The 12,473-nt window shown below is 34.5% G+C and overlaps 2 protein-coding genes across 3 annotated transcripts; both read right to left on the minus strand.

Moving 5' to 3' along the window:
* Nucleotides 1–659: 659 nt before the first annotated feature.
* On the minus strand, nucleotides 660–5,444 carry LOC128981909 (uncharacterized). The gene is made up of 3 exons (XM_054400898.1): nucleotides 5,361–5,444; nucleotides 1,727–3,276; nucleotides 660–968 (listed from the first exon to the last, which is right to left on the minus strand). The coding sequence occupies exons 1-3, from the start codon at nucleotides 5,370–5,372 to the stop codon at nucleotides 743–745; spliced, it is 1,788 nt and encodes a 595-aa protein (XP_054256873.1). The 5' UTR covers nucleotides 5,373–5,444; the 3' UTR covers nucleotides 660–742.
* A 2,310-nt stretch (nucleotides 5,445–7,754) lies between these two features.
* LOC128981910 (endocuticle structural glycoprotein SgAbd-1-like) lies at nucleotides 7,755–12,404 on the minus strand. 2 transcript variants are annotated; one of them, XM_054400901.1, is made up of 5 exons: nucleotides 12,363–12,404; nucleotides 10,361–10,636; nucleotides 9,063–9,406; nucleotides 8,523–8,688; nucleotides 7,755–7,991 (listed from the first exon to the last, which is right to left on the minus strand). In XM_054400901.1, the coding sequence occupies exons 1-5, from the start codon at nucleotides 12,372–12,374 to the stop codon at nucleotides 7,875–7,877; spliced, it is 915 nt and encodes a 304-aa protein (XP_054256876.1). In that variant the 5' UTR covers nucleotides 12,375–12,404; the 3' UTR covers nucleotides 7,755–7,874. The 2 variants fall into 2 exon arrangements, with proteins under 2 accessions (XP_054256876.1, XP_054256874.1); XM_054400899.1 differs by having other exon boundaries at nucleotides 9,063–9,409.
* Between the last annotated feature and the right edge of the window lie 69 nt (nucleotides 12,405–12,473).

The following is a 12,473-nucleotide window of genomic DNA, read 5'->3' on the forward strand; positions in this document are numbered from 1 at the left end:
AAGTTTCGTCTGGAGACTGATTCGTTTCGTCTTAACAAACGAAAAAATTATCGGTTTTTTAACTTATAAAAATAACTGTGTGTTTTTTTTAAGAAGTAACATTATTTTTGTATGCTCCCATATTGAAAATTCCATAAAAATAAAAGTATTACATTTGAAACGTTAGTGTGGTCTTAACAGAGTTTTACTTCACAATGTGTAGCAAATTACACACACTTACTACTGTAAACATTTTCTAAATTTCTTCTTTCTTCTACAATAACAATTTTGTCAATTACAGTAAAGTACATAATTGGTTGATTCAGATCTAGTTTCCATTGAATTCCACGAACTATACTTCGTTTAAAATATTTAGATGGTTTGAGGAGAACTTTTCCCACACTTTTTTTGTATTATTTAATCTATGTTGCTCAATCAGCAGTTGAGCTATTATTTTAAAGGTAAGGGTCAAGAGAGGGGATAGGCTTTTTTCCCTCAAACCACCAAAATATTGTGAACGGAATAAAGTAATTCATTGTATGGTTTGTGAGGTTATATTATTAATATATAGCTGAGTAACAGTTTAGACTTTTGATGTCATCAAACTCCTGCAGGTTTAATTATTTACGTTTCACCAATACAACTAATTTATCTGAACAAAGGAGAAATAAATCCAAGTCTTGCAAAATAATCAGTTTATTCACAAAAGTAGGTATTTAAAATGCCACAACTTCAGGCCATAGTCCTTAGTAACGCCACTTGTTTAGTGCTGAGTCTTAGCGATGCCCTTAGGTACTGGTGGTGGACCTGGGAGGTGATCTCCCTCGGCGTGGAACCCAGTCTCGTCCGCGAACCACCGGGTGACCACTGGGGTGCCGTCAGGGGCCGTGTAGGAGTACTGACCCTGCATGACCTGGGCCAACTGCTGAGGGCTCAGCTGCTTGACGTGGCCAGCTGCTGAAGACGCGATGCCGTTCTCCGTCTGATATCTTCAACAACCAAATTGATTTGAAATTGTAACGAACACCACAAAATTTAGATTAAATAAACTATTTTCAATTTACAATAGATACAAATTTGCGTTGGGTAGAAATACCCTCCTTACATGTTTATATTTCAATAAAATTGCTATAAATATGATAATTAATTTTTTAAGCCAACAAATGTATTATTTATAGTTATTTTTGTAATGTTTTTCCTATTATGTATTTAAATTGAAAAAAAAAGAAATTAGCAAACAACCTACTTATTATTTATATAACATATGTAACAAACTTGGCCAAACAGCATTACATAAAGGCCTGATAAAAATAATAAATAATTTAATACTTGCATGTAGGATAAACCTTTGGGTAAATTAAAGTAATTGTTTAATTCCGCATACCATCCATACATATCTAAAATGTTGTGTAAAATTGTATAATGATGAAAGTTCTTGATTGCATACCCTTTTGATTTAGATTCAGTACTTTTTCGGTTGGTGGTTAGTAATTATTTTAAGCATGCGAGGTCGTTTTCGTTAATAATGACGCAAACACAATTAGGACGATTATTTATCAGTAAAACGTTCCCCCCCCATCCCCATGCAATTTGCGTGTAAGTTAAATATCAAAATTATGGAAACCCCCCAAACTCGAGTCTTATCAGACTAAAAACCTCTTAAAATATTATATTATGTAATTTGAAAGCACTTTATCTCTTTTAAATAAGTATTATCATTTTTTTGTGGAATAATTATGTTACTTACTCATAGCTGAAGTTCCCGTCAAAATCATCGTCTTGACTTTGAGTAACAATGGCCACTGGTTTGACGAATGCATTACGATTTTGGTTTAAGACTGTAGGCTGGTACTCTACTACAGGTTCTTGATATTGAACAGAAGAATACTGAGAAGTCTTCACGGGCACAATCGAGGCAGATTTATACACTATAGGGTAGGTTTTGGCTGCAAGTGAGGAAGTTTGAGAATTTGCCGAGCCATGGGATGCTAAGAAACTCGAAGCTGGGCTAGTTTTAGCTGAATAACTTTGAGAAGAGTGGCTAGGTGATGAGTAGCTCTGAGATGTGTAGGTCTCTGTTGCATAGCTCGGTGCTGCATGGCTTTGAGATGAAGGTGCTAGATAGCTTGGACCAGAGTATGGCTTACCCGGTTGGCTAAGTGCTGAATAACTCTGAGAGGCATAGTTCTTTGCTCCATACCCTGGTATTACATTACCCTGAGTTGTATGCGCATTTCCTAAATATCTTGGTACTGAATTGCTTTGAGTAGAGATGCTTGCTAATGAAGATCTGTGTGATGAGGAGATAGGAGCTGCATAACTAGGACTTGAGTATGTCTTGGCTGAGAGTTTAGGTGATGAATAACTCTGAGAAGCATATTTATTTGCTGCATAACCTGGTATTACATTACCCTGAGATGTATGCGCATTTCCTGAATATCTTGGTACTGAATTGCTTTGAGTAGAGACGCTTGATAATGAAGAACTGTGTGATGAGGAGATAGGAGCGGTATAACTAGGACTTGAGTATGTCTTGGCTGAGAGTTTAGGTGCTGAATAACTCTGAGAAGCATAGTTATTTGCTGCATAACCTGGTATTACATTACCCTGAGATGTATGCGCATTTCCTGAATATCTTGGTACTGAATTGCTTTGAGTAGAGACGCTTGATAATGAAGAACTGTGTGATGAGGATATAGGAGCTGTAAATCTAGTACTAGAGTATGTCTTGGCTGAGACGCTAGGCGCCGAATAGCTCTGAGGTGGAAGACTGGGTATAGTATAGCTGAGTGATGGGATGGTAGATACCGAATAGTTTGGAGCAGTTTTAGATAATAAGCTGGATTGTGAGTAACCGTGGTTAACTTTATTGCTTATTGCTGAATTACTTTGAGTTGAGTGTATAGGTGCTGAGTAACTTGACGCGAAGTACGTATTTGGTGAGTAGCTTTGCTCTGAATAACTATGATACGAAGGACTTGGTGGTGAATAGCTCTGAACTCCTAGACTATGTGCTGAGTACTGTGGAGCGGGTGTGACTGTGTATATTTGAGGGGCTGGTGCTATGGTGGCCGTGTAGATTTGTGGTGGACCCGGGTAGATTGCAGGGTAAGAGGCAGGCGCTGAGTAGATTTCAGAAAGGGGAGGAGCTGGGCTAGATTGAGCCGAGTAGATTTGCACAGGAAGTGCATAGGCTAGGGTGTGTTGTGGATCATTTTGCACCGGAAAGGTGGATTCTGGTTGGTGGAACTCATTGTGGTGCGCCAAAACACATCCGAGCGAGAGAAGAAGCACAGTCTGTAAAAAAGTCATACTTACAGTAATTCACAATTTATTACTAATTTACATCTGATAATAGATTTTTTTTTTGTCCTAGGACGCTAGGCACGAGCCTGGGATTGTTTTTCACATTACTTCAGGCTAGACCTAGGGGTTGCGGCATTATCACTTAGATAAATCCATTGGTGACTTGGCGGGGATCGAACCCGGGACCTCAGGGACTGAAGTCCCGCGCTCTAACCACTACGCCAGCTCGCTCCCCCCACATCTGATAATAGATTCAGTGGTGATAAATTTTGAAAAATGTCAAAGTTTCAAAGCTTATTTGAATTATCTAATTTTATATTTCATGAACGATGAGATGGATGATTTCAGAGATTTAAATCATGTCTAAACATCCAAGACATAAATTGCAATCAAGCCAACATGGTTACATATGTTTCGGACATTTTTAAAAGAGACTAATAATTTATCCTAGTTGAAAGTGGTGTTAAGATACAGTGATTCTTCTGCTGATTTTATTGTTTTATCCTATTGATGATGAAGATGAAGTTCTAAATTATTCAACTATACCAATAGAAAAACACATAAATCCTGCTACTTAATTAATATTACAAATGAATTATATTATTTAAAAAATATATATATTATTTTTAGTTAAAGGATTCACAAAAATATATGTTAATTACTAAATTGATGGCTTTGTTCCTTAATAGTCGCTTGGTTGCTTAATAATGGCTTGATTCATAATAATTTATAAATAAAAACTTTTTTAAAACAAAACGTTTTTAAATGCACTAAAAAGTAGGAAATAATTTATTAATATGTGGAGAGTATAAATACTTGTAAGATTTAATACGAAAAACGTGGGGTGCATGCAATAGATAATTTACAATTACCTTCACCTATTGAACTAAAATATTATTATCAATTGCATGCACCCCACGTTTTTCGTTTTAAATCTTACAAGTATTTAAACTCTCCACATATTTATAAATTATTTTCTACTTTTTAGTGCATTTCAAAACGTTTTGTTTTAAAAAAGTTTTTTATTTATAAATTATTATTTATTATTCTACTTTTCAGTTTTTAATGTGTGTGGATGTTAAATCTATTTCATGCATCTATATCAGATTGATTGAGGCATGTGGGAAATCTAAGGTTTATTTGAGTTTATCTTCATATAATTATGTATTAGATTGAATGTATGGCCTAACTATAAATATATCAATCTATTTAATTTATTGTTTACTTTATAGAATACTAAATAAATAACAAATGACATTATTAACAAACACCTTAATATCTGCAATCAGATTGTTTATCTTTATTTTGAAATGTTTGTTTGTATAAAGAATCTCTTGGGAGTAGAACCTGTACCTCTTAACCTCTGTTTTTTGAACTGTCAAATTTCAGTATTTACAGCTTACTTTAATTAATTGATATATTTACATTCTTTCAAAATGTAAACATGGCAAATTTGGAAGCCAATGGGGCGTAACCCAAGGGAAATATGAAAATTAAATGCTGTAATATTGCATTGTCATCCACTTGTGAGCTATGTTTCAAATTTCAAGTCTCTAGCTAATCGGGAACTTCGTTTGAAATAGATATCAAAACTTCTAGAAAAGTGAGCTAACAAAAACAAGCCCATGGGGCATAGCCCAAGGGAAATATGTAAATTAAATGATATAATATAGCATTGTTATCTATTTGTGAGCTATGTTTCAAGTTTCAAGTCTCTAGCTCATCGGGAAGTATCAAAATTTTCATGAAAGCGAGTTAATAAAAACAAGCCCGTGGGGTGTAGCCCAAGGGAAATATGAAAATTAAATTATATAATATTGCATTTTCTTCCATTTGTGAGCTATGTTTCAATTTTAAAGTCTCTAGCTCATCGGAAAGTTAATATAAAAATTGATTGCAAAATTTGTACCGAACAAGAAAGCGAGCTAATAAAAACGTTTTAAAATAAACTTAAAAATGTCGACGTAAGATAGGCCTAGTAAAAAGAACTGAGTTTGGTCCGTTCATAAAAAAATTCAAAGGAATGAAAGATTAATATAAAACTAAATAATATAAAAATTTATGATTAAACTTACCCAAGACACCATGATGTCTAGTAACAAGTTATCCTCAGTAGTCACCACAGAAGTGACTTGACTTATCAATCAACTGGTTATATACTCACTCATCTTGTCAAGAGTTTATCGTCATACCAATCCTCAATTCGGCAGATCTACTTTTTTCCCGGACACTTTTCCCGAAGGCCGCGTTCCTGAGGAAGTGTGATGATACCAGTTTCACTACAAATCTCAGTGCCAATGTCAAGATACTTAGTACTCTTTAAAACATAACTGTTTGGTAAAAACCATATTTAGAGAAATATCTTCTTAGTCTCGGAATGGGTACAATTAGAGTAATATAGATAGCAACCTTGATGTCACTCTTAGGAGTAGATCAAAGATATAATATCATGTTATAATGCAAGGTCTCAAACTAAAGGAAGTAGCTGTGGCACATAATTAAGGATGTGATTAAATGTCACTAGGAATTTTGTGTAAGATTTACAAGGCGATTATTGTTGTAGGTAAAAAAAGCGAGGCTCATAAAGTGAAAGCGAAAAAAAGTAATAAAATTTGTTTAAACTTTGTGATTCATTGATTTTTAAATCTGTTTTACACTTTCACTACAAAGACCAACTATATAAAAATATATAAAAAAGTGTCTTCAAAACTATGCTTAATACTAATATTATGTAATGAAATATTTAAACAACAATAATTATAGTAAATTAAAAACTCAGGCTTTGTAAAATCTGTAATATCTTATGCTTTATTCAGACTATTTATGAATCTCTGCAGTGATAAAAATGTTTTCAATATTATGAACACCACTCTTTGATTACTTTTTAAACATATAGCGTAGAAACCCACTTTTCTATTAGAACTTTAAAAGTTTAATATTGTTTAACGAGAGGTGTACACATTAAATCGGTATGTTCTTACATCCTTGTACATTTCTTATTTTGCTTTTCTTCTCTTTACCGTAAAAATAGCCTTATTACCTAGGTTCGGAAAGTAGGTAACCGGATGGAGAAGAAGTTAAGTTAAAGGTTCGGAATTACTGTAATTAGGGTGTTTTCTGTACATAACACCTGCCTGTTGTTTTAGACCTAATTTTATCATACCTCTGCAATAATTTAGCTAGTGAGCTCTTGATTTAGTTAGAAAGGATCTTACACAATTTAGTACCTTACAATTTCACGTCATTTTCAACTTCCACTTTGCAAATTGGTTGAATTTCGAGTATTTTTTTATGTCAATAGCGGAAAAAATGAAATAAATATGTTTTTTATTTAAAAATCTCCACAAGAGGTGTTTTTTCATATGTCTCTGAAAAATAAAATTTGTATTCTGTACAAATTTGCACGCGTCAAGAATCAAATTTGTTACCACAGTACATCACTACGCATACCGAATAATATAAAACTAACCAAGCCCGGTGTCCAGTGTTGCCAAGTCTGTCTATGGATTGTGATTTATAGCTCACGTGTAACATCATAGTCCTACCAGTTATCCCTGAGCCAGTAGTGGCTATTTGTAATACAAATCTCATCTAGTAGACATAAAGCCTCCACCCGCTAGGATCCTCTTATCAATTATTCATATGTAAGAAGCATATCTTGCCTATTTGTCATTCTTCTAAATGTCACAAAAAATGTTGGATTTATGAAGAAGTTATACAACAAATAAAACGCATATAATATATACGCATACAAAATACAACAAATAAAAGTAACAGTTACCGAACAGTTAAAATCTATTGACCTGATGGTTGTATTCAGAATAACCACCTGTTACAATGATTTGTTACTGCGTGTAACTCAAGTTAGTTCCATAATAATTTAAGAGTCCTTGATAAATTACGGACTCTTATGTGCAACGAATACATAGAGAACGAATAGTAGTTTTGGCACAGTGTTTAATCGGTTAAGAATTTCTTTCCACCAACACTATTTAAGTGAAAAATAAATGCAAAGATAAGTTGTTCTTAACAGTTTTCTTTCGAAAAATTACTTTTATTGAAAGAAAATACTGAGGTAGTAAGTTATTGGACCAGTTCAGGGACCGATTTTCTGCACAATGGCCAAAGTAGTGTCGAGGGTTACTTCAGTGGTGCAATTATATATAATCAGTAATTTTATTTCTTGAACTTTACTGGTTAACTTCTTACTTTGCTTGATAATTTCCTCGCACATGTCTAAGTTCCATGGGGTTGCCAAAGCGCAAAGTTAAACAGCCTTCCAGTCCTTTTGGAAGCAAAAAAAAAAAAATAAATAAACTTTATTTTCAATGATTCACAAAGACTATCCTGGAATGTGTAAAAAAGCTCCAGGCTAGAACCTAGTGTTCTTGGATGTGAAGTTGGTAGATAACAAGAGTTATAGTTGATTAAAAGATCAACCAACAGGTTTTGTAATTAAAGCTTACACGTTTATATGATATTGCACTTTTATTTATTCTACGTAGGAAACTGGTTATAAAACATACAGTATATCAGACTATTGAGATAGGGGCTCAATCTGAGCCGGTATTTTGTTCGGTAGGAGTTGTTCATTGGCGGGCGGCAGCAGCGGCTTGTTCTTCAGCAGTGGGAGGAAGACTGCGCTGGTACTCGATGGACTTAGCGATGGCTTCGGGCAGAGGGGGAGGCACTGGAAGGTGGTCACCCTGAAAAAATCGCGTTTTTTGAGTGGACCCTTTTGTGATGTGGAGTTATCCTTACGCGAAAAAGGATCTAAGGTGGGCAATTGAACAACTGTATTTTTTAAACCCAGGATTTAGAGGAGGGGTATTCGAGCTCCATGCATACACCATTTAAATAACCAACCCCCAGTGATTAGTAAAAAATAAATATAATACTTTAAAGTACCTTTAATCATTTGTAAATATTAGTTATCCTGGTCTTGTAGCTATTTGAGGGTGTAAGTGCACCGTCATCAATGTGTGATCTGTTAACCCAATCTTTCCACATCATGAACCCTTTTAACAACAATGGCGCATAATGTGTGACAAATCCCCACAATTGTACTGAGTAAAGCCAAAGTTGTTTTTATTTGATAAATAACTCACTCCTATACATATCACATCAAAATAACCCCTTCTCTATTACCTTCCTTTATTTACATGTAACTACTATATCTGTAACATTCTTCTAAGTATTTCTTTAAAAAGTCAGTATAATATTTAGTTTATCCCTACCTGAACTTGGAAGCCGTTCTCATCAGCAATGTAGGTGGTGGTGATGGGAACACCCTCTGGGGAGTAGTAGGTGTAGCTTCCCTGAATCACCTGAATCTCATTTTCAGTTCCGGCGTTCTTCAGGTAACCAGAAGACTCAACTGCAATACCGTGGTCGGTCTCGTAGCTGCCAAATATGATTTTAGTCGATTAGTTATGGCATAAATCTGTAATATTTTACCAAGAGTCTAGTTTAAAGAATGACTTTTAAAATGCAAAGTTAGTTTTGTTATGTAAAATCGCGTAGCCTATTTAGTCACGATAGCATAACTCCTTTACAATACAGATTCAGTGTACTATTTAAAAGAAAATTACCAATGTTTCTTTCAAGAAGTCCTTAAAGCAAATAAACTTATGTCCTAAGGTCACAAGTATAGAAATGTTTCCTTCTATTCAGTATGTAATATTGATTTCACCACTTAAAATTCAAATCAGAATGAAAAAATCTTGACAAAATAAGCTATAATTTCTCAAGCTCGTTCCAATAACTGAAATAATTACTTGTAAGTGAAAGATCCATCGAAGTTGTTGTCTTCAAATTGCTTCACGATGACATGGACTGGCTCTGCGTGAGGTGCGGAGTATTGGACAGCAGGGGCAGGAGCGCTAACTTTGACAACGGGGGCGGGTGCTGGGGCAGGGGCCGACACCTTGTACACAGCGGGGGCGGGTTGGGGCTTGTAGGATGTGACAGTCTTGTACACCTGGGGCTGCGGGGCTACAGCCACCTTGTAGGAGGGCTTGACTACAGTCTTCTTAACGGCAACCACGTTAGCTTGGGGCTGGGCGAACTGGGTGGAGTATGCGCCAGAGTAGTAGGTCTGAGGGGCTCCAGAGACGATGGTCTGCTAGAAATTTAAAATGCTTACTAGTTAAGCGTGGGGTTTTGGTTATGAACAAGTTATATACGTTCTGTAATTAAAATTATTCTATTGTTTTTCATTGAATACTAGTAATATTTATGAAAGGGAAATTGTTATTTGCGTCATGAAAGTGTTTATTTTATTTTTTAGTGTCTCCGACTGAGACAAATTGTTGGGAAGAACGCAATCGCAAGAACGCAAGAAAAAGTAATAATCGTATACATAATCTTATACAATATTTATGTATATGACTATTTACCCCCTCACACAAAAGGCAAAGACGCTAACCGTTACAAAAAGCACAACATACAAACTTACTTTATGAATGTGTGCAGTCTAAAATGGGCTACACACTACCAAAATGTAAGTTTACTGTTGTACTTTGTTTTGTTGTGTAAGTATTGTATTTCGTTTGCCTAACACTATATAGTTTGATTCAATCGATCAATCATACTATCCCATCTTATTTAATGTTCCAGAGAACATATAATTTAATTTCAAAAATCCTATGCCCCATTTTAGATTGTAATCTATGAAAAATTGTATCGTTTAGCAAAAAGCCACCATACGCAGCAGCATGATAAGCTATTCAATCCTTTGACATTGATCATATCAATAAGATTATTTTTACCTAACAGTTTAGTATTTTTGGGATTCATTCATTAATCTAAGTGACCTAAGGGTTCAGGAAGATTTCAAAAAACTAATATATATATTTTAGCATTAGAGGTCTGTGGCTTTAAGTAAGTTCCAAACCCCATAAAAGTGATTATGAGTTTTTTTTCTTTACAAATCAATTGGATTTCACATCCAAGGTAAAAATAAAATAACATCATGACATATTTTAGACTATAGGTCATCATAAGCTAATCTCATCAGCAACGCCCTTTATCTTTACCAAATTTCCACATATAGAAATAGTTTACTATACATTACCTGGGCTGGGGCACCAGCAATGTAAGCGATCTGCTGGCCTGGGACGTATTGTTGTTGCTGGTAGCCACCCTGCAGGTACACGATCTGGGCACCAGCCGGGATGCCCTGGGTGTACTGGGCACCAACTGGGGCAAACTTAGCACCGTACTGGGGAGCTTGGTACACGAACTGCTCCAGCTGACGTGCCTTGGGCTGCTTACGCTCGCTGGAGTCTACTTCGTTAGACTCGCCCTGAGGAGCTGCCAAGGCAGAGGTGGCGAGGAGGAAGACAAGACCCTGGAACATGTGAAACTAATGAAAAAGTGGAAACTCATCACAAAAACTAAAACTGTTATGTATTTTTACGCTTTGTTTGGGCTACATGCTTAAACCTGAGAAAAAAAGCTCCTTGATGGTTTTAAATTGAATCTAAATTCTTTTTATCATTCGATTTTAAATAAGTTGGACAATCGGACAGCTGGATGTAGTCAGTATACATTACGTATGACTATGCACGCAACTCATCCTTCATTCAAATTTATTTTTCGTGTGGCAGACAAGTTAAAATATAGGTGATAAAATACTACCATGAAAATGCTAATGATAAAGTGTGTCTTATCTTCATTGTATCTTCATGTTTATTTAACTTGATTGACATATTCCTAAGGTACACTATTATTAATTTTAAATTAGATTTAAAGTTGTATTTTTCATCCAAAAAAATATCTGAATTTTGTCATAGTGGCTAACTAAAAGATTCACAACAAAATCATGTTATGTTATTTTTCGTAGTTTATCCAAATACATGATTAACGTTGGCTTATAAGTCCATTGACTTCGTGAGATTTTCAAGTGTTTTACCTCAAAGTATACGACAGATATCCAAATATATAACTGCTAATATAACATTTAACAACAAAACACATAGTTCTGCTATTTTAGTTTTTCCAAAAACCAAATTAAATTTAGACATATGTGTACATTAAACTACAGGTATGTTTATACAAACACGGTTTACAGTATTTTAATGCCAGCGACAAAACATGTAGGATGTCAAACATTTTAAAATCTAGATTCCTTCCAAATATCATGATAAGATTATAATTTGTATATAAAGTCTCAAGGTAGGCCTATGAATCTTAAATCGCTTAAATAATACGTGGGCCACTCTAGTTCATTTTGATTGTGTCTATGCATTTATTAAACTTCAATTATTTCAATCGCCGGTATTTAAAATAGAGAAAATTCGCTAAAACCTTTACCAAATAAAACAATGCAACTATCTAACACAAGCTAGTTTTTAATGATTTTTCTTGAAATTATACAAGTCGTTCCATGAAGACTGTTGACAATGAGCTGTTGCACGATTAAATTATGTTCAATCTCCTTTTTTATGTGTTCGCAATCTAATTCAAAATAGTTCAATAATTAAAACATGAAATATAGTGTACATAACATGTTATACAAAAATACACCTATCTCTGTTTTTGTTAGAATATTCTTACACGTCATCTGAAATACCATAAATTGTTCTTTTTACTATTGCAAGTAAATATAAATTTTCTGGTAATTACTTATATTTTAAGAACTATTTTAAGTCAACTTTTAGGCATACAGTTTATTATATACTAGGTACAAAGGTAAACCGAATTGGCACAAAACGAGGATTTGTATATTTATACTTTTATAAAGTGATAATTTGGGGGGCAGTACTATTTATGAATGCATGTTAACACGGCTTATTTTGTTAAAAGTCTACTCCTTGAAAATAATTGAAAATATATCAAAATGATGGATTTTAATAATGGCAAGACGGAATTTATTTTTAAGACAATGCTCAAACTCTATAAAAAAATTAAAATTTTACAAAATACAAAATAAAATAATATAAATATTAAAACAACAGTACTTAGACATTTGCCACCTCTTTAATCAACTGAATGCATCCTAACAGACAATTCCCGTTTTCCCAATTCCACCCCCTGAACCCAATGCTTCCCTTGACACTGAAGTGCATACTTACGAAAGCCCTCATGATGTATCCTGTAGTAAAGAAGGGACCAGAGTGAGGAGTCTTGAACTTGACCACTTATATATAGCAGATCTATATTGTCGCAGGCCCAGAAAGAGTTGT

Source organism: Macrosteles quadrilineatus, unplaced genomic scaffold (genome assembly GCF_028750875.1).
Source record: "Macrosteles quadrilineatus isolate MER2022 unplaced genomic scaffold, UCM_ALF_1.0 Scaffold_57__1_contigs__length_777910, whole genome shotgun sequence".
In the NCBI taxonomy this organism is placed as follows: domain Eukaryota; kingdom Metazoa; phylum Arthropoda; class Insecta; order Hemiptera; family Cicadellidae; genus Macrosteles; species Macrosteles quadrilineatus.